Genomic DNA, 23185 nt, shown 5'->3' on the forward strand with positions numbered 1-23185 from the left:
TAAAATATAGTGAAACGGTCGGTAGATTCGTGGTAGTCATTACTCTTTTACCTGAGGAAGGGGGTATGTAACCCTATATACAACTTGTATGTCCATGTTGCATAGTCTAGGTAACGAACTGAGTCATTCGCAGGTATAATATGTCTATGTATAATGGTATATGGCAGTCTATGGTTAATAATCATTAATAACAAGAATAGTTATTTGAACTACCTCTTATACTAAGATTATAAATATTAATAATTCAAAAAAGGATTACTACTGTAGGAATGGCACATAATTTATAATAGGGTCATAATTTACATGTGATATTACCAATAGTAATTAATAATGTATTCAAAGTATTTATTCAATTAACTGAGGTATACAATAATGCAATACGTCATTGTGCATGCTATTATTGCATTAGTTAGCATGCGGATGATACTGTATGTGTATGTGGTCAGTGATTTGTTGACTGTCGTAGTGGTGAAGTGTATGGATTCACGGATAATTATTAATAAGACATGTGATGTAGTAATACTTAAATTTGCTGTATGTAACATGTCATTTATTTAATGGAAAAGGTTTAAGATTAATAAACCTTTGTTAGATATCTATTATTTTTATACATGTTCGTATACATAAGTGCATAAACTATTTAACTGAGATTTAAATTAACGGAATGGTTTGTTACGTTATGGTGTGTGCGTACGTTTAATGAGTAAAAAGTAAGTCAATTTTAATTAATAAAAACTAGGTTCAGGTACATTTCTTTTGGAATTTTTGTTTATTTTCTTAGAAGCGTGATATGGTGTTAAAAATTAGTTCAAGTTATTGCTTTAAATGTGACAAAATATTTGTTTACAACAACATAACCTCAAATTATTTAGTATAGTCCTGTAATGAAGGATTATTCTTTTCTGTTTCTCCTTATTCTATCAAATTGAAGATTTCTTTCGAAATTTTTGTAGTGTTTTCAAACTGTTTGATGTACTTAATGGGCTATGTATATTTGTATTTGCTCTTCCTATTTATTTTGCATTATACAAGAAGCTGAGAGAAACATGTGCTTGAGAAAATAATTTGTTCAGAATGGAGCATGTATGGAGAAACTATATTACATATTAGTGTGGTGTAAATATTAACAAATTGCATATATTACATAGCCATATCAACAATTTAGGACTGCTCGTTAGTTTGTATTTCCTATACTTTACAATTAAGTACGTGTAATATCGGAATCATACGTATACAATAGTCAATATTATACTTCTGAAAGTTAGTAATGTGAGTATTTGTTAATATAAAAGTCCTTCCTGAAGGTTAATTATAATTTATAAATATATATGTATCAAAAGGGTCGCACCTATTAAATGAACTTTAACCTTTGTTTCACAATCAATTAAAAATTAACATTACAATTTAAATGTAAGAATAGATCTACGAAAGCAAATCAAGCACATCATTTTCACTCAACAGTTATTTTAGCTATAGAATGTTATGAATAATTATTTTTTGCTATTTTGTTATTTATTGCAATATTAGGTACGTCAAATTTACGTTAAGTAGTAGGTACTTACATAGGTAAGTACCTAATGAAAGTGCTTGAAACAGAAACTTATTTGTTTTTTTTACTAATACATATATGTATCTATGTTGGTTTTCAGAGATCATCTCATAAAAGACAAATAGGTACCTATATGATAGAAGAAATAATGAATACAAATTTCAATAGAAATTCGTAATATTGAAAGTATGTAATTAACTGTGTGTAGCTATTTACCTTATATTTATAAAGGTATTAGACACAACCCACGTGAGTTATGTACATAGGGACTAGAAGATACTTATACTAAAACAAAATAATGCATATATCAGATTAAAAAGTTTTTAATATTATAATTCATTGTATTCCTTGTCAGTTCTTGCATATCAATGTACTCCAGATGAAAAATATTAAACAGAGTAGGAGATAGGATGAAATTTAGTGTGTACATACGGTTAAAAGATTAAATTTTGGAGCAATTATCAATTATTTTACTTATTGCAAATTGCAAGGAGTGTTTTATTTATTCTACATACCTAAGATTTACGATTAAATTGAGGAAAATATTTTTTATGTTCATTCGTTATTATAGTTTCAGTAAGTTATATGGGTTCAGTTGTAAAAATATGTAGAATATTTACTTTTATACTTAACATGGTATTGTACCTTGAACTTGTTTGTTTATAATTATTATGTATCTGCTACCTTTGATCTCAATTACGTAAGTACATTATTTTAGTAGATGCTTATATTTTTTTCCGAGGTACACATTTAGTTATATATACTATAAATACGCATAATTCTATTGGATTCTTTACTCCCTTGAAATGTACATTTTAAAGCCTTTATTGGTTTAAATTCAAAAATTTAAGCCCTATCAAAAAAAAAAAACAAAATAATCCTTAGGCATAAACGATAACTGGATAGGAACATGTAAAGTATTTGAAATGCTATTTATAAAAATGAATTTTTATAATTAACGTACAAGGCGATTAAGGGTTGGAATGTATTTTTTAAAAAAATTGTAAAATACAGTAATAAATGTATTTGTTCAGTTTAACGAATCTTTTTTCAAAACTTTTCAACGTTCAAAATAGCCTCACTATTCACCCGCAGGTAATTTTTGTCGAGACCCTTCACTAACCATTTTTATGACGGTCCGGCAAGTTCGAATTCTCAGTAATTCCTTGAATGATTTGTTGCTCTATTTTGTGTCTTTAAGGGCTATTTTTGCTCGTACATTTCGTATTAGTCTTTTTTTGTTTACCGAAAACCTAAAATGCTTTCCTCTAAAAGCAGTCGTTCATTGTCACTCGCACAAAACAGCATCTCAACAAACATACTCTCCGCGGGATATAACATATTTTGTACGCGTATTTTTTCAACAATTAATTTTATTTTATTGACATAGTGTATTTTTAAAATTATTTAATAAAGTTCAGTGTTATTGTTAGTGAAGAAATAGTGCGTTATTTTATCCGTAACAATTTTCAACCTATAAACTATAAACTACCTATAATCACTTAATTGGAATTATAGGCAATTGATAACAACTCAATTCCACACCGAGTTACGTTCATCAATTAACATATGGTCCTTCGAGCCGGATTTTAATCCGTTTACATCATTTAAATTGCATTAACGAACAATTCACAAGTAACGAACATTGTTTACTATTATCAAATCAAAAATCGAATCCAAGTGCAGTGACAAATTAACAAATACGGCTATAGTGATCAGCGTTATCAACGGCTCACCAGCAGCGTTATCTACGGCTCACCAGCAGCGTTATCCACGGCTCACCAGCAGCGTTATCTACGGCTCACCAGCAGCGTTATCAACAGCTCACCAGCAGCGTTTTCCACGGCTCACCAGCAGCGTTATCCACGGCTCACCAGTAGCACAGTCAAGATCGGCAGGTAAGCTCGTTATATTCATATCGCCAACCCCTATTCTTATCATCTATCTTTCAAAATGACTGACGTCGCCACTCTTAAAAGCCTACATCATAAACGTGCAGCGATACATCGTGCGTTAAGTAGTTTCATAAAAATTATCAACAGCTGGGAAAACATCCCTGACTCTCGTGATCCTGACTATCTGCAAACGTCACTCGAAACATTAGAATTAAATTTTGCAAAATTTTATGACATACAAGATCAAATAGAAGAAATACAACCAGAAGAAATAGAAAAACGAGAAGAATATGAAACTTTTTACAACAAGGTTAAGGGCAAGGCTAGAAAATTCTTAAGAGAATTCAATACGACAAATTTACCAGCAAGAAATCCTATACAACCGGCACTTCCTCAAATTATTCAACAAAATAATGAACTAAGTGTCAAACTACCGACAGTAACGCTTCCGACCTTTAGTGGGGCTGTTGAAGAATGGCCAACTTTCATTGACAACTTTACAAAGGTCATTCACGATGAACCTCGTTTACCTGCGATACGTAAATTTCAATATTTGAAGTTATCATTAAAGGAAGGCGCCGCCGCAACCATAGATTCTCTTAAAATAACCGAGGAAAATTATGAATTAGCATTAGACACGTTAAAAAAGAAGTACGAATGTCCGCGAAAAATTATGAGAAAACACTGGGCCATACTACGCGATTATCCAAAACTCGCCAAAGATACACCAATCGCGTTGAATAAATTTTTAACCACATTCAATCTTCACGTACAAGCATTTAAAAATATGGACGCTCCAGTTGACCAGTGGGACTTGCCGCTTATTGAATTAATTTTATCAAAAATTAGCACAACTACTGCCTGGCATTGGGAACTATCATTAACTGATAAATCCATGCCATCTTACACGCATTTGACAGACTTTTTAGAGAAGCGAGCAAACTGTACAGATTTTAATGTATCGGATCAACTTAAGCAAAATAATCCACGTAATGATAATCTAAGATACAAGAAATCTAATTCCTCTGGCAATCAAGCATTCATGACGTCTAATCCCTCACTAAATTCTTCGAAGAAATCAGCTTCATGTGTTGTTTGCTCTCAAGAACACCCAGTATATCGTTGCGCGACTTTTCGACAGCTGTCAGTTGAAGAACGACGAAAAATGGCCACTAATCTCTCATTATGTTTTAATTGTCTTGGTCAAAGACACGGAATGCGCGAATGCTTATCTAAAAGTACTTGTCGCGAATGCAACGCCCGTCATCATACCCTCTTACATCAATCTCAAGCCAGGAATTCAACGATAAATAAAGAAACAATTGAACAAACAAATTCCAATAATATACACGAAATGCAATCGTCCTCGAAGGCAGGACTAGAACCACGGAAAACATCCATATCGCGACCAGTCGCCTTTGTAGTTAATGCATCTTTAGGCACATTAATGGTTACTGCAAAAATTAATGCAAACAACATAAGGAATAAACCCGTAGAATGTCGTACTCTCATCGATACATGCGCGACATCAAATTTTATAACCGAAGAATTCGCCAGAAAACTTGGACTCCAACGTCGAGAATGTTACATACCAATCGGCGTTCTGAACGATCGGGCCACGGTCTCAAAAGGCACAATCTCAACAACCATATCATCACGAACTACTGGTTATAATCGACTTGCAACATTTCTAATTGTTCAAACCATTTCTAACTTCGTTCCACAAGATCCAATACAGAGGAATCAAATAAAAATCCCAAAAAACATTCAGCTCGCTGATCCCGAATTTCATAAGGTTGCTCCAGTTGACATGCTTTTGGGCACCGGCATCGCACTGTCGTTATTATCAGTAGGACAAATCGATTTATCGCCAGAAGGTGGACCAGAATTGTTTTTACAAAAGACCAAAGTCGGATGGGTAATCGGGGGGAGTGCACCTGCTGCACGACCGTCACGTACACGTCATTGTCATTTAACGTCGGAGCTTCAATTTGACATATCGAAATTTTGGGAGATCGAGGAAACTCCAAGTACAATAGCAATACCAGAAACGGACTGCGAAGCGCATTTTTTGAATAATTTTCAACGACGTGAGGATGGACGATATACTGTAGCATTACCATTCAACGACAAACAATTCAAAATCGGCGAATCGTTATCTATGGCCCGCAAACGATTACAAGGCTTACAACGAAAACTAGCATCAAATACAGAACTAAATAAAGAATACCATAATGTTTTGAATGAGTATATAGAACTCGGCCATTTATCAGCAATAGACGAACCTGAAGCAAGAGAATCCGGATTTTACCTGCCCCATCATGCCGTCACAAAACCAGGTAGTCTCACTACGGCTGTACGAGTTGTATTTGACGGATCCGCAAAGAGCTCTACAGGAATATCACTGAACGACACATTAATGGTCGGCCCAACGATTCAGCCTGAATTAATGACACTTTTATTACGCTTTCGAAAATACCCTATAGTTATCACCGGAGACATAGAGAAAATGTATCGCCAATTTTACATAAGGGAAGATGATCGCAAGTATCAACGAATTTTGTGGACGAACTCAAAGGGTGAAATCCAAACTTATGAATTAAACACCGTAACCTTTGGATTGTCGTGTGCACCATATCTAGCCATTCGTTGTCTCCATCAACTAGGTCGCGATGAACAAGACAATTATCCATTAGCCTCAAAAGTTGTACAATCAGATTTTTACGTCGATGATCTATTAACAGGGGCAAACAATATAGATGACGTTTTGCACATACGAGATCAACTGACTAAACTTCTCGAGTGCGGTGGTTTGAAAATCAGGCAGTGGGCATCTAACAATCCAAAAGCACTAGAAGGACTGCCAACAGAAAGCATAAATAAACATTTGCTTTTGCAAGACACATCGACCATAAAAACCCTCGGTATCAAGTGGGACTCCTCTCACGACACCATAGTCTACACCGTCAATCCCACTCATATTCCTGAAAAAACAACAAAAAGAGCAATAATGTCTGTCATCGCTCGTATTTTTGATCCTCTCGGTCTATTGGCTCCTGTCGTCATTACTGCAAAGATAGTTATGCAAAAGTTATGGGCATTAAAACTCGATTGGGATGAGTCACTCCCAACTGATCTCCATACAGAATGGAATCACTACTATCAGCAATTATCGGAATTGAATAATATACACTTTAACAGACTCACAACCATCAAAAATTCCGTCAACATTGAGCTCCATGGGTTTTGTGACGCAAGTCAAAGGGCCTACGGAGCATGTGTATACGTAAAATCTTGGAACAAAACAGGAAAATCAAAGGTTACCCTTCTTTGCGCAAAATCACGAGTATCACCATTAAAAGCAACAACTATTCCCCGCTTAGAACTGTGCGGAGCACAACTACTTGCTAATTTGATCACATACGTGAAAGAAGCACTGCAACTGAATTTACAAAAAATTATTTGCTGGACAGACTCGACAATTGTATTACATTGGTTAAAAACTCATCCACAAAATTTGAAAACCTTTGTTGCAAACCGCATCGCTTCAATCCAAGAAAAGGCAGATATCCACGAATGGAGGCACATAAAAACACATGAAAATCCTGCCGATTTAATTTCCAGAGGGGTGTTACCTGCACAATTTGGTAGTAGAACATCGTCAAAATTTACACGCAGGCGTACAAGCCACTTTATATGCACTGCGACGACAGTATTGGATTTTAGATGGTCGGAATCAAGTCCGAAAAATAATTCGACGTTGCATCACTTGCTGCAAATCGCAACCTGTATCCATAGAATATTTAATGGGCGACTTACCTGCTTCGAGAGTAACCCCAGCCCGACCCTTCAGCAGAGTAGGTATCGACTATTGCGGACCTTTTTTCATTAAAGAAAAGAAGTTGCGTAATAGAAACAAGGTAAAGGTCTACGTAGCCATATTTATATGCTTCACCACCAAGGCGGTACATATTGAAGTAGTTAGCGATCTATCAACAGATGCATTTTTAGCAGCCCTGAAAAGATTTATTGCACGACGAGGAATTTGCACCGACATTTATACAGACAATGCCACAAACTTTGTGGGAGGACACAATGAAATCAAGGAATTATATGCATTACTGAATGACACTAAACATCAGCAAAAACTTAATCGATACTGTAATCAAAAGGAAATAAAATGGCACTTTATACCAGCACGAGCTCCCAACTTCGGTGGTCTCTGGGAAGCCGCAGTCAAATCATTCAAACACCATCTCCGTCGCATTATCGGCAATACTTTATTAACGTTCGAGGAATTAACTACTCTAACCACTGAAATTGAAGCTATTTTGAATTCTCGCCCTCTGACACCTATTTCCTCCGACCCCAACGATTTATCAGTTCTCACACCTGCTCATTTCCTTATTGGCGATTCATTAACGAGCTTGCCTAGTCAGGATTTTTCAGAAGTTTCAGTTAATAGATTGTCAACCTGGGAGCACATACAACAGATGCGTCAACATTTTTGGTCCCGATGGTCAAAAGAATACCTAAATGAATTGACTACACGCCATAAATGGAAAAAACAACTTCCAAACCTCGAAATTGGGACACTTGTCTTACTAAAAGAAGACAACCTCCCTCCACTTCAATGGAGTCTGGGAAAGATAACAGCTACTTATCCAGGTGATGACGGTATTGTAAGAGTCGTCAGAATCAAAACCGCCAAGGGGGAATATGACCGCAGCGTGCAAAAGGTAGCACCACTGCCAATTCAACAGGCTGAAGATAAATTTATCAAGTCCATTGAAGCATCATAATATTTATTTTCTTCATTTTCTAATTTTGTTTTAATTCAAATTCAATATGTTATTTTTAATCTAAATTAATATAGCTAGCGAATCTATTGTAACTATTGAACATCTACTATTTGATCGGCATTTGCCTCTCAACGGGGGGAGTATGTTCAGTTTAACGAATCTTTTTTCAAAACTTTTCAACGTTCAAAATAGCCTCACTATTCACCCGCAGGTAATTTTTGTCGAGACCCTTCACTAACCATTTTTATGACGGTCCGGCAAGTTCGAATTCTCAGTAATTCCTTGAATGATTTGTTGCTCTATTTTGTGTCTTTAAGGGCTATTTTTGCTCGTACATTTCGTATTAGTCTTTTTTTGTTTACCGAAAACCTAAAATGCTTTCCTCTAAAAGCAGTCGTTCATTGTCACTCGCACAAAACAGCATCTCAACAAACATACTCTCCGCGGGATATAACATATTTTGTACGCGTATTTTTTCAACAATTAATTTTATTTTATTGACATAGTGTATTTTTAAAATTATTTAATAAAGTTCAGTGTTATTGTTAGTGAAGAAATAGTGCGTTATTTTATCCGTAACAATTTTCAACCTATAAACTATAAACTACCTATAATCACTTAATTGGAATTATAGGCAATTGATAACAACTCAATTCCACACCGAGTTACGTTCATCAATTAACAGTATTCAACAACATAACAACTTCCGAGAATTAAAAAAAACTTACAAAATGAATGGTAAAAATAATAGTCATTTCATTTGTACTTGAAACTGTGTATTTAGGTATTATTGCGATTGTTTGGTATTTTCTACAAAATTCAGTAACTTAAACTTACTGAAATTTAATAAATTACATTGAAAGGTTACATAACAAGATGAAAGGAGTATGGATGTAAATAACTTACATGTTTTAAGAAAGATAACGATTTAGTGGCTTGTAAATCACCATGTGTCTAAAGCATGATTGTAAAATTATTTATAAAACGAATGTTTGCGGTATCACTTAGAACTAATAAATTTAAAATAGGTTGAAATTGGTTAAAAAAATCATTTACCATTTTATATTCGATTGCAAAATTACTTCTTATTTGTTTCATTTCACAGTGTTACATTACCGTTTTATCGAAATATTTCTGCGCTTTAATATTATTTTATATATTGTACCAGCGGAAATACCCTATACAAAAAGAGCGTTTTCTTTATTATTTATTTCTTTTTTATATTCAGAAACCATCTTTGCGGCGTGGACATCTTACTAAAGTTTCATCGCAATCCGATGAATGGTTTGGGAACTCATACGATACAAACAAAGTAAAACACTCATTTTTATATTATATGCATAGATAATGCTTCTTTAAGTATTTGATTAAAATACAATATGATACTATTGATAGTACCGTAATAATAACTTAAGTTTATAATTTACAGAAGGACTAGATACTTATATGTATACATACACGTATAGATTGAAAGTAAAAAATGCATAATGCATATACATCAATTTTGAATTACTATCATTTATATTAGGTAACATGCTTCCTACATGTTTGGCTTTTTATTGTTATTATTTCATGTGCTTCTGAAATAAGCAGGCGTAAATGCATTAATTCAATTTTAACTTTTTTAATTACTTATTTTAAAAGTAATCGCTTTCGATAATTGTTTGGGCAGACTTAAAAANGATTTTAATATAATTTATGTATAGATAATATCATCGCTTTGTTTCTTTTGTTACAGAGATGACTATTTTACTATTATTTTGGAGTTTTTTTCTGGTATTAACAATAATAATCATATTATGGAAAAATTCATTAACAGCTCAATATTATTTGAAATTCACTCTTTTCATTTTGATAAGTTTGGTGGCTGCCAGTCTTCCAATCCCTCTTATGTTACGTAGGCCCCGTGATAGTCGAAATGCTCTGTAAGTAGGTGTTCTAACACTAAAAAATAGCGTAGCATTTTGTTTTAATTGCTATCTAATGCTTTAATCGATGTGAAGACTAATAATACAATTAGATAGAAACATTTTTTTTAAATCGTTTATAATCTAAAAAATTCGGTCATTCAAGGTTGGTGTTCGTTTTTCAGACTTCCAGCAAAACTGTTACGAATGTTTGCATGGCTTTTCGGGTTGACTTACACGGTAAAGGGACGAGAAAACATTGTTGAAGACAGTGGATGTGTGGTTTTGATAAATCACCAAAGTGCTTTGGATCTTATCGGTATGAAAAATATTTTAAGTTACCTACTTAAAAAATGAACATAAAGTGTTAGACCATCATAAACCACCACAGTTCCCTATGTCCTGCTTTAAAAATATGCAGTAGTGCTTAAAGGGGTAATAGAATTATTAATTCAATTTTCAAATAATGATACATATGTGTGTATGTGTGAATTCAATTTTTTTTAATGTCCACGAAATGTTACAGTTTCTTTGAATATAATATAATTTGAATTATTTATAGTTATGTACATATAGTTGAAGAAAGTTTGTTGTAGTTTTAGCCCAGCTATGGCCAATTATGAAAAATTGTACAGTAATTTCAAAAAAAGAGGTGTTCTTTTTATGGCCCTTCGGTTTAGCTACATGGTTGTGGGGTACTATATTTATCGATCGCTATAATCCAGAAAGAGCCCAAGATGCCGTCAACAAAACTGGAGAAACGATACGAAAAAGAAAAGTAAGTGTTCATAAAATAAAATGTTCAGCAAGTATGTATATGCATATCTTTCTAAATTATCAGTCAATTTTTCAAGTAAGTAGTTTTGTTTATAGTTTTGCTTAAAATAGGGCTCTAATGTGTATATCTACATATGCTTGTATATATGTACAGATAAAAATATATTGTTTCTTTTATAAGACTGCTTGATTTAGTAAATATATTGGTACATTGGTAAAAAATCATACAGGTATGTGCAAAAAAGCTACATATGGGTAGTGTAGCTGTAATAATTTTTGGCATTTTACATTTTTCGTATTTCAAGATAATTAATGAATGCCATTATTTCTAGGCTCGGGTACTAATGTTTCCTGAAGGAACGAGAAATCTAGGAAACAAGTTATTACCGTTTAAAAAAGGAGCATTCCATTTAGCTTTAGCTTCGCAATGTCCATTACAACCAGTTGTTGTGGACCGTTACAAATTTTTAGGAAAACATACATTTGGAGAAGGCAAATGAAAACTTTTGTTCTTATTCATTTATTATTCCCTGTCAATAATCGAATACTACATTTTCGTTTATTTTTTAGGACATATTGATATAACGATATTACCTCCAATAGCTACTTCTGGGTTAACAAAAGACGATCTTCCATATTTAATGGAAACAGCATATACGAGTATGTCGTCTCATCTCAAAGATTCATCGTTATTGTTAAAAGTTAATAATAAAAAAGTTAACTAATATTGAATGTTATTGACTGAAAAATATAATTAAGAGAAAAGCATATAAACGAACAAACAAGCTTTATATATATAAATATATGTATATATATTGCATTTAAAATTATACCTATATTGTTTAATATGTGATGATTATGAGAAGTTATTTTGAAAAGCATTTATTTATATATTGTAATTTTTTAACAAATAAAACAAACTAAGTATATAAAAATTTGGATTATCAGCGGAATCGTTTCTTTATTGTTTTTGGATTGCATAAAGATTATTACAAATAGTAGTAATAACAAAATGAACTAAAAATTTTAAGTATTTTACAAATTAACAAACGAAGTTTTAAATGTAATCGGTGAATGAAAAGTGTTGATTTCTTTGTGAATGGTATTTCACATACTAATTAAAACGTGTAGTAGAAATATGTTTAATACTTAATTAGATTTCACCATCACAAGTAAATCATATTATCCGGTTTATAAAGTGTTGTTTTTGTTGAGTCATGAAACTACTTATAATTTTTCTGATAGAGAAATACGATGAAAAATGGATTCGGCAAGAGTGTGGAGTAGAGGAAGATCCAATTAAATTTTATTTTGAATGCAGTTTCATTCTAAGTTGTTTCATTATTATTATCTATAAGGATGAATGCGAGTCGCATCAATTCCGCTTCTCTAAGTATCTAACCAGCAGAGCAAAGCTCGCCTCTAACGATAAGGATAAATCAACGACACGTAAAACCGTTACAGTTTTATTTTGCGCTTTATTCCTGTATCCCTGTTCAGAGCGACCATCCTGCGGAATGAATGGAGATGCAGTCGAGAGCTTCGTTTATTTCTAACGCAATGGTGGTAAGCAAATCTAATGCACGAACCTTTAAATTTCTGAAATGTAAGAGAAAGCGATCCATTAAAAACGCGAGTTTTTCCTCTTCTTTCTTCTGTTCACAGAAAATGTGCTACAAGCATCGACTGGAAAAAGTGCATATTTGTGGCTGCTACGACCTAGTAATAACCAAAATGCTGAACTCAAACGCTCATCTTTATATACCACATCCTAACTTGTATAAAATATAGTAAGATACTTTTATCTTTTATTCATATATTTTAAAATTTTTAATATAGATNATGCTGAACTCAAACGCTCATCTTTATATACCACATCCTAACTTGTATAAAATATAGTAAGATACTTTTATCTTTTATTCATATTTTTTAAAATTTTTAATATAGATGTTTTAAAAGAATTTGAAATACTGAAATAAATACTTTCCACTTTATATTTTAAACGAAGTTTGTTATTAAGATAATTACTGAAAATAGTTTTCTATAAACTTCCATCAGATAGTCATTCGCTTCTCTTTGTTAATATGCAGCCAGTAACACTGCAAAGTTTTTGCAATGATATTACTAAAGAGCTGTAATATATACAGTAGTCATTAAATTCTAGCGTTGCTTTTTTTGTGGAACAATATTTAAATAAATAAAAAAAAAACTGCTTTTAAATTTGCACATTAATGCAGTATAATAATAACTCTATAATTGTTTCAAGTTTTTTAGAGTATTGTAGGTACAATTAATAAAACCAAAACAACAATATTTAATTTAACTTTTACCGTTTCTGCCTGAAATGTTTCTGATATTAAATCTGGCTATGTACTTTAAAATACTTTTGTCCTGGTTGTATTAGTCCGCAAGCAAATTTATTGTACTCATAGCCAATTCAAGAAAAGGGAAAACAATGTGTGATCTTTAACAGGGTAGATTAGACTGTAAATTAGTAGTGTATACAGAACATAGATAAACTAATATTCCGATGAAACTCTACTTTTTTGTTAGAAGGTAGGTAAGTTTGTTTTACGATAAGTAGGTAATAGATTATTAAGTCTGAAGATAATAACGAAAAAGTTTCCATTATAATATCGTAGCGTGTAGGGATAGGCGACTATACCTACACATGTATTATGAGTTAAAGTCGATGCTTTTATTTTTTAAATGAAAACTGTTTGTAATGCCTTTAGTGTCATTGTTATATTAAGCACATAGTGTTTTAAAGTTATTATTATTATTTTGTATTCGTTAATTCAACGCCCAATGTTAATTCGAGCTCATGGTAGTCGAAATTAAAAAGGGGAAGATACCATACAGAAGTGAAATACCTACTGTTTGGATAAATTATAACACTCCGTCAAGGGTAAGGTAACGTCTAAAAATTAAATAAACACATAATGTACAGCCACGAAGGATCTCCAACATCTTTCGAAAGTAAATCGTCATCATTATTCCTCTATTTCATAATCAAGGATCTTTTTTAGCCCGAGTGTAAAGGATACTCCTGCACTAGGACGAACTATAGGGTTGTTCGGAAAGTCATTTCGTTTTTTTCCGACAGAGGATTTAATTGTATTCTTTTGCACCCAACTTCACATTTAAGCCGTATAAATTTTATATACTTTGAGAGCTCATATAGCAAGGCTTGTGTGTGAAAAATTCCAATTAATTCTACGCAGTAGTTTTTGGTTGGTGCCCTTTTAAATATGGAGAGCGATAAGCAGCATTTTCGACATATCTTACTGTTTTACTACAGAAAGGGTAAAAATGCTGTTCAAGCCAGAAAGAAATTGACTGATGTGTATGGAGAAGGTGTGTTGACAGTACGCCAGTGCCAGAACTGGTTCGCTAAATTTCGATCCGGCAATTTTGATGTCGAAGATGCACCACGTTCGGGAAGGCCGGTTGAAGCTGATAAAGACGCGATAAAGGCATTAGTTGATGTGAACCGGCGAATAACAACACGTGAGATCGGATTGAGGTTAAATTTATCAAATTCAACAGTTTATGACCACTTGAAAGGCCTGGGATTATCCTCGAAGCTCGATGTATGGGTTCCCCATGTTCTCACAGAGAGAAATCTGTGTCGCCGCATTGACGTCTGCGATTCGCTTCTCAAACGTCACGAAAATGATCCGTTTTTGAAGCGCATCATCACTGGGGACGAAAAATGGGTTGTATACAACAACGTCAAACGCAAGAGGTCATGGAGCAAAAAAGATGAACCGGCTCAAACCATTTCCAAAGCCGATATTCACCAAAAAAAGGTGATGCTGTCTGTTTGGTGGGATTTTAAAGGAATCGTTTTTTTTGAGCTTTTACCGGATAACACAACGATTAATTCGGAAGTCTACTGTCATCAGCTGGACAAACTGAATGATGCACTTCAACAGAAAAGGTCAGAACTAATCAACAGGAAAGGTGTAGTGTTTCACCAAGACAACGCGAGACCTCACACAAGTTTGGTCACTCGCCAAAAGCTTTTACAGCTTGAATGGGATACAATGCTACACCCACCATATTCTCCAGACCTGGCACCATCGGATTATTATTTGTTCCGGTCACTCCAAAATTTTTAGACGGTAAAACCTTCACCTCAAATGAGGAGGTCAAAAGCTCCTCGGTCAGTTTTTTGCCAGCAAAGACCAAAAATTTTATGAGCGTGGAATTATGCTACTACCAGAAAGATGGCAAAAGGTGTTGGACCAGATCGGTCAATATATAATTTAATAGAGTATTTGTTTATTATACGAAAACTCTTTCATTTCCGCAAAAAAAAACGAAATGACTTTCCCAACAACCCTATAGATAGTGGCTTCTGTAAGATATATGCATTCGAATATAAAAACAATTAACAGTACACTTGATCGAATCCTACGGTTCATTTTTGTTTTTATTAAAATTAAAATAAAATTAAATAAAATAATGAGATGATCTTTCCACTACAAATTGTGCATTAAGTATCTGCACATGAAGAATGAAGCAAACACTGAAAAATCAAAATTCTTGCAGAACAGTGATAGGTACGTGAAATCTTGATACCTTGATATTACTTAGATACGTTTATCAACTTGCTTCTCCTTGACGGTACCCATGATGTGCCAATGAGAACTAATAAGTTCGAAATCGCGTTCCACTTTCGGTAATTTTGATAAATTGGTGACCTAGACCAAGAATTTCATGTTCATTAAATTGGTTTCTGTGCGTATCAGTCAATCTTAATTGGTTTCGTCGTAGATTCAGTTGCCAGCCAGATACCTTCCTAAGGTCCTTAGCAAACATATTATATACTATAATTAATAGTAAATATTAATAGATGGTAATATATTGCGATATTGTATTAATTTTCTCTTTACGGAGCAACTTCGTTCGATGTGGCCAGTTATTTATCGAAGCTACGAATGGGTGTACTGATGAGTACTAAATAACGTATAATTGGAAATCGCGATCCCCATCCGGCAATTTCGATAAATTGCTGACCAAGAATGTAATGATCTTTATATGTTTACAGAATGATACAAAATTTTGAAGATTAGCAAAAAAGTTCCAAAAAATTTACTCGATAACTCCTCTAAATTAAACATGGTAAACTATTTGAAAGCAGTTAATAGCACAGAGCGTACCTAATATTTAGTTTTCAAATTTCGAATTTAATAAAAACTGTAAAGAAAATAAACACATTAAATATAAAAAAATGTGTTTCCTTATTAATATTTAAAAAAAGTTAATTATCTAAATTTCCATAAAATAAAATAATTCCGTTAATTCAGAATATTTAAAGCTTTTTACGGTCATTCTTAATTTTATAATGGAACTTATACGTGTATAATCGATTAGTATCTATTGAATGTGCAATATACATAATCCACTGATTTATTTTGAGCGTCAACATGGTGTTAAATAAATACAAACGGTAATCTTGAACGATAATAAAGTCAATTTGTATTGAAATTCAATCAAGAGTAAGCATGCATGCTCTTGTTCCTTTATGTCGAGTGAAAAGAAACGAGGGTTCTGATGGTCATTACTACAAGCATTTGATGCTTTTCCTTATAATGGCCTCGTGCAACCACTCAACATCGGTGCCCGACCATTGTCCTCTATAAGGATCAAAATTTTCCAAAAGAAAATCATCAGCCATCAGCACAATTGCCTTTCGAGTATTGCATTTGTCTATCTGTCGTGTCGTGTGCTTAATTTTCTATCTGCTTACGTATCTGTAGGTACTTATCTTGTTAATTGCCAAATCGCTCAATCTATTCAATTAATCAATGAAATCTGCAATATTTTAAGTAACACGTCTTTTCTTTAATTTCGATTTAGGGTTACCTTATTGAAAAAACCAGTATCAGTAGTCAAAGTTAGTCTTATTATAAGTCCGTCAGTTTTTTTAACCTTCTTGAAACTTCACCCTAGAACCTAGTATGTATGTTGACCAACAAGCTAACCATGTACATGGATGTAAAATTTTAATTTCCTTTGAGCTGATCCATAATGAATAATGATCTTAAAAGTGGCGGAGCCAATGTCTTTAAGGTAAGGTAGCCATCAAACTTATTCCTTGATTCCCTGCTATAAACTATAACGTACAAACGTGTATGCGAAAATCAATACATTGATGATTGAATACAGGCGACTACAGAGAGTTATAAACACAGTGACAAGTATATAAGCATTATAAATAACGTGTGATATAAATAAGAAGTAGTACAAAAGTTTAGCTAGTGTTATAGTGTAATGTAAGTAACTGGTAGAGAAAAGCCAACGAAATTCTCAATCCAATGGAATTACTCGAACAATACCAAGATGTATTCGAATTAGAAAATGGCAACAACACAGGCGGAGCGCAAATTATCCAGTAGAGACCGAGGAGGCTATCACTGGCTAACAGGAATATTATACGGGATATGCAAAAAGATTGGGTAATAGAAACATTGTGCAGCCTTTGGACGTCGCCGGTAGTATTAATTAAAAAGGAAGATGGGTCGACACGTTATTGTGTAGATTACCGCCAATTGAACTATGTAACGTACTTCGATTTATTCAACGTGCCAGCTACATATTTTCCAACAGCTCATGGAAACATCCTTGAGACTTGCCTGGTACACTTCAATGACATCATTGTGATCGGAAAAGACTTCAGTGGAAGAGATATTCCGAAGGCTTCGAGATGTCAATCTGAAACAGTGCCCCAAGAAATGTCAGCTGCTTCAAGAATCAGTCAACTACTACCTGCGGCGTGGAGTTTCAAAGACCGGCGTTTTAGTCGAAACGCAGAAGCGGTGCAGGAGTGGCCAGTACCTACCGACATACATAAAGTCGGAAATTTCCTTGGACTTAGTACATTTTATAGATGTTCCTGGATTTGTCAATATTGCTAAGGTTTGACACGACTTCTATCGAAGCGAATAGACCATTCGGTTGGGTGTCGGGCTGTCATGCTAAAGCACCATACCTGTGCCAAGTTATTCTCTACCAGCTGGGAAATTTGTTCTGAGATAAGTGTTGTGCTCTCAGAAGAAGAAAAAATTATCGGCTACTTCAGCAGAATTGAATCTAATCCTGAACGGAACTGCGTACTGTGTAACCAAACGAAAACAATTAGCCGTAGCGAAGAGGGTAGAACATTTTTACAAGTATATGTATGGGAGGAAGTTTTTGCTTCGGTTGCTAAATTTTGAGACTCCTTAAGGTTAAGCTCCAAGAATTATTTTGGTCCAAGAATACGATTTTGATATCGAACACCGATCTGGAAATATCTACAAGAATGCCGACTGCTTTATAAGGAATACGTCGCCTTGAAAATTGGAAGTACTTTAGAAGCGTCGAGTAGCACAAGGAAGTTAGACGGATAACTGTCACGGATGAGCAATAGCAGCTTGGCATGATTAAGGTTGAACAAGTCTCTAACTAGGTCCTTATTAGAATGTTACGAGCCGGTCCCCTGAAACGATTGGTGGAAAACCAGTATGGTACTGAGCGCAGACAACAACTGATCGTACCGCGAAGTTTAGAGAATGAAGTCTGTCAGTATCTTCATGACGGTTTTTCAGGAGGACATTTTGGGGTTATCAAGATCTTTTAGAAGGACACGCGAACGGTTTTACAGGGTCAGCTGCAAGAAAGACGTTGAAGACTGGTGTAGGTAGTACACGACTCGCGTAGCCTGCAAGGTACCACACACACGACAGCGTGTCCCATGCGCCAGTATAATGTCGGCAGGTAATTTTGAGAGAATTGTAATCCAGTAACAATGGATTACTTAACGAAATGAGTGGAAGCCTACGCTCTTCCCTAGCAGACAGCCACCATAGTAGCGGAATAGTCGACTCGGTATACTAATGGAGATCTACACTGACCAGGGTCGAAACTTGGAATCCGCCTTTTCCAGGACATCACAAAACCCGGACTACATCTCTGCATCCTTAATCAGACGGAATGGTTGATCGAACGAACAGGACCATTAACAGGTATTTTTCGAAGATTGTCTCCAAACACCATAAAGACTGGGATCGTTATCTGCCGTTGTTTCTTATGGCATATGCCGATCACCGATTCATGAAACTACTGGATATACACAGGCAAAAGTACTGTTCGGCCGGGAACTACCATGCAACTTAAAGTTTGGTTGTAAACCTGGCGAGGATGTTGCTGGAAAAGGCTACGTCAGCGAACTCCGAAAACGACTTGACCATATTCACAAAGAAGTGTGCTTCTACGTGCAGATAGCTAGCGACCGTACGAAAGACACCTATGATATAAGAGCCATTGACGAAAGATTCCAAGAAGGATACCCTGCTGTGACTGTACAATTCACGGCTCAAAGGAGTCTATCACCAAATCTGCAATAGCATTGGGAAGATCCATACAAAATCGTCAAGTGAATAAATGATGTTATCTACCGGATCAGACGCGCACCGAGTGGAAAGCTACAAGTTGTCCATTTCAATTTACCTACTTCATACGCTTGAGACAATCACGAAGATGTACGGATTAGAATTATACAGGTTTGATCTCCGGATCACTAGTATGAAGAATTCACGGCTACACCTAGCTTGTATACCAAAGCCAGATTTGGAGTCACACGTGAAAGGCTCCAAGATCTATTTGGTGCCGCGGAATATCGATCGTATTCAAAAAGAGCTATTGTTTGGTTGAATGGGCACTTTCAGTCTTTGTATATATGTATAATATAGATACCTTTAAATTCTTTTTTTTTTGACCCGTGTAACAGTTATAATAAGTGTATGTATGTATATTGGGACTAATAAGTAAAATCTAAAATAGTACATAACTCAATTTAAGGTATTTTCGTAAGAATCAAAGCCAAAATAGGGGTAAAAGTTAACTCTACTGATTAAGGAATCAGTGCAAGGGCACGTAGGTGCATAGCTTCGTATGAAGGACTGATAGATCGGCGTTAGGGCATAGGTACGCATTATTCCATATGTATAAACTGGAAAGCAGCTACGTCACTGGATAAATACTTAAATATTATTAAAAGAAAAAAACGTGTTTAAGAGTAAATTTTGAAATTCAGTACCTTATGAATAGGCACGTAATAGGCAACGCTCGTTTTATGTCAATTACGATGCAAATGCTGCAATCGAAATTCATGTTATTCGTGAACGCGCCTTTCCAGGCGCTAACAAGCTACTACGCTGGCAGGGCGATGAGAAACCCTTGGGCGGGTCTCTGAAAGTTTACCCTCTAGTTATACAGCAATTAACATATCATTTGACTGTTTGTAATGCTTGTTAGTTGCGGTTCGAGATGTTTAAAAGCACGACGGTGACGCTGCTGGATGAGCGTAGAGCAGCGCAGATGAGAGGGAGGATATACTGAACGCCCCCGACAGGCTCCAACCCCTAAATCGTATAATGGCTGCTGATTGAAACAAAACTTTCCGACCAAGCGGTTCCCAGCAGCAGCCTGGTAAGGCATGCTTTCAATTACGTTTATTTCAATCCGCACTGATTTGTCTAAATGAGGCGAAATTACCAGCTCATCGCTCCTATTTGAATAAGTTAAAGGGATGAAGGACCAAAACGCATTCACTCTCCCCGTTTCATCTACTTATTGCTCGCTATTGTATAGCTAAATAAATCCATTTGATACAACATACCACAAATTATAGCAAGATACTTATCATCGGTTAAATACGTATACTTTCAGAGGCATTGAAATATTTTTTAACCTTCGGTGATATATTCTCAATGAGTCATCTTTAATAAGAAAAACAGAAAAAGAATGTTCAAACAAATTATTTATTCAATATCTATAATTGTCTCTACTTAACCGGTTAGTATCAAGAGTTACAATTTTTGGGTGGGGTATGATTCCGCCCCGAATGCTTGGGTCTTATTAAAATCGATGCTATGATTCCGCCCCGAAAAGTTACATATGCGTGTCTAGTATAGGTAGTATATGTATAAATAAGTTTTATTATACAAAAATCCAGTTACTGTTGGATATACGATCTACTGTGAGATTGTGACTATAAAACATGTCTGTCAAAAAAGAAACTTGACAGAACTGCAAAAATTGTCATTTTTGTGGAGCCAACCTAGGTGGTAACTATTCATTTGCTTTCTCTTAAACTCGCCACTCTGGTAAACGTATTATTGTCGCGCTTTAACGTGGTATAAGAGCAATAAATCTAAAGAAATCTTTGTAATGTTTTTGACTTATGAGTACTGCTAGACCTTCACTTGTCCAATTAATAAGTTGAGCAGGTATTATGAGTAAATTATTATAGTTATGAAACGCTCTTATATTATAAATTGGGATGCATCAAATATTTTTTAAAAGGGGGTTTAATCGATTTAATGTTATCACTACCATTTAAAAGAAACATTAATGTTTTGGGATTCTTTATTTAATTCACTTCCATCAGACTTAAAAAATGTCAAACTTTTATAATTACCTTCCCTGTATAAATTTTCTTTGGTTTGAGTTTGGATTAATCATAATATTAGATATTATTAATAAATATTTTGTTCTTTATTGCACATATCACGGCCGTTTTGATACAGTCTTACAATCTCCTTAATTTTTACTACTAAAGGTTAGGAGTGAATATGAGAGGCTAATTCCATTCTCAGTGTGGCACTGACAGTGCCCATGTACCGTCCCACTTTTATTGCTTCTGTGTCACGTTAAAGCGCGTGTACAATACATAGTATTTGAAAAACAGAAGTGTGTATTTATATGAGTAGCTGCAGATATGTATAAAATTTCGGGTAACTTCAAGACACATTTCCTAACAAATAAAAGAAACACATAATACCTTTTTTTCTTTTTACATTTGACAACCGTGAATATACGTGACATTATGGAAAATAGCTGCTGCCGCTGCTGTTGTGAGGAAGCTACAGGGAGACTGAGCTCCAAACCGTGCGGCTAATGACGAGCAACAACCGGATGCGTCTTCTGTATTTCTAAGTGACGATGCAGTTGATGTTGCCGTTAGATATTCCGATTCTACTGATGTATGTTGTCGAATCTGTTCTAGTCGAATTTGATTTTGTCGTTTCCATTTCGTTCTAAAGTTAAACGAAAATTCGTATAAATTTTTTAAAGTAGTTAAAGTGTTTGTTTCTATAGCTGGATTTTAATTTCATACTTAATTAATTTCTTCTAATAGGTATAGGTCTATAGAACGGAATTGTTCCCGGGGAGAGGGGTACTTAATAGTTAAAAAAGCAAAAATTATGTGATATATGTAACTGTGAGAATGTTTCGTTCTTTGTTGATTTTTGGAAAGTCGTCTTCGAAAATATACACGGTCGTAAATAATTTCCTATAAAATAACAAGAATGTCTCCAGCAGTAAAAACGTCGGACATTCATATAAAGTTGAACCGTTACATCTTAATTAAGTTCTGTCACAATATTCATTCTTAGCTGATGTTTCCTACTCGCCAAATTTCAGCTTCATAGGCCAAGTTCCTTGAGAGATTTTGTGTTTCGCTATTATGCGTTTACTGTTTAGGTTAGGTTTGCTTTTTAATTAGTATTAAAAGTTTATATACAATATAGCATATAACATTGGACGTATAGTCGAGTGAAAGTAGTTTTTTGTTTCGGTCTTTTTAAAGTGGTGACACATTCAAAATGTTTTTTGTAAATTTTAAAGATTTTCAAGTCAGATGAAAAAAAAATTCTGTTCGGTTTTTTTAATGCGGCAACACATTCAAAACGTTTCTTGTAAATTTTAAGGACTTCATAAAAAAGCCCAAATATGTCATACATAATGAATTTTCGCGGGGGGGGGGGCAGCTTTTTGACCCATCCTCCCGGCTACGTACCTGTTTAGGTATTATTTGTACGAAGGGGGCATCCAAGAAAAATAACGAGGAATATTTTCCGTTTCACCGTTAGCAATAAACATCTATTCTATCGATATGTTGCTGTTCCAATAGCGCTAACCGTACGCGAGGAAGAAGCATTCATGAGAAATTTAGAAACCATTGTGGCGGGCAGAAAAAAACTTTTGGGTGTTTCCTTCCCACCAGCCAGTAATGCTGGTGGGCGGGCAGTCCCTCCGGGCTATGCCGGAAGGTAGGGCGGAAGGCCCTCTTCAGCCTGTTTTCAGGAATCGTGGGAATGGGTGGGTGGTGGTTCGGGTGAGAAAGACGAGACGGACGAAATGAAGACAGAAGAGAATGAAAGATTATCTGTGGAATATTACTGCCTCAGCATTTGCCTA

General features: G+C 34.7%; 2 protein-coding genes across 7 annotated transcripts in view; one reads left to right on the forward strand and one right to left on the reverse strand.

The window, feature by feature from the left end:
• Positions 1-340: 340 nt before the first annotated feature.
• On the forward strand, positions 341-11657 carry LOC108733937 (1-acyl-sn-glycerol-3-phosphate acyltransferase alpha). Of its 6 annotated transcripts, none has more exons than XM_025973561.1 (7): positions 341-710; positions 9475-9558; positions 9985-10171; positions 10339-10472; positions 10750-10931; positions 11263-11422; positions 11501-11657. In XM_025973561.1, exons 2-7 carry the CDS (start codon positions 9528-9530, stop codon positions 11653-11655), a joined length of 849 nt encoding a protein of 282 aa, XP_025829346.1. In that variant the 5' UTR covers positions 341-710; positions 9475-9527; the 3' UTR covers positions 11656-11657. The 6 variants fall into 6 exon arrangements, 5 of the variants coding, with proteins under 5 accessions (XP_025829346.1, XP_018320801.2, XP_025829347.1 ...); XM_025973562.1 differs by lacking the exon at positions 341-710 and adding an exon at positions 876-1269; XM_025973563.1 differs by lacking the exon at positions 341-710 and adding an exon at positions 2148-2249.
• A 9232-nt stretch (positions 11658-20889) lies between these two features.
• The window catches only part of LOC108733941 (barH-like 1 homeobox protein), a 6630-nt gene continuing 4334 nt past the window's right edge, over positions 20890-23185 (reverse strand). The window contains exon 3 of the mRNA XM_018465302.1: positions 20890-22020. Within this exon, the coding sequence (XP_018320804.1) occupies positions 21777-22020 (244 nt within the window). The 3' untranslated portion in view covers positions 20890-21776. The remainder of the gene's footprint in view (positions 22021-23185) is intronic.

Source organism: Agrilus planipennis, unplaced genomic scaffold (assembly GCF_000699045.2).
Source record: "Agrilus planipennis isolate EAB-ADULT unplaced genomic scaffold, Apla_2.0 scaffold43, whole genome shotgun sequence".
Classification (NCBI taxonomy): domain Eukaryota; kingdom Metazoa; phylum Arthropoda; class Insecta; order Coleoptera; family Buprestidae; genus Agrilus; species Agrilus planipennis.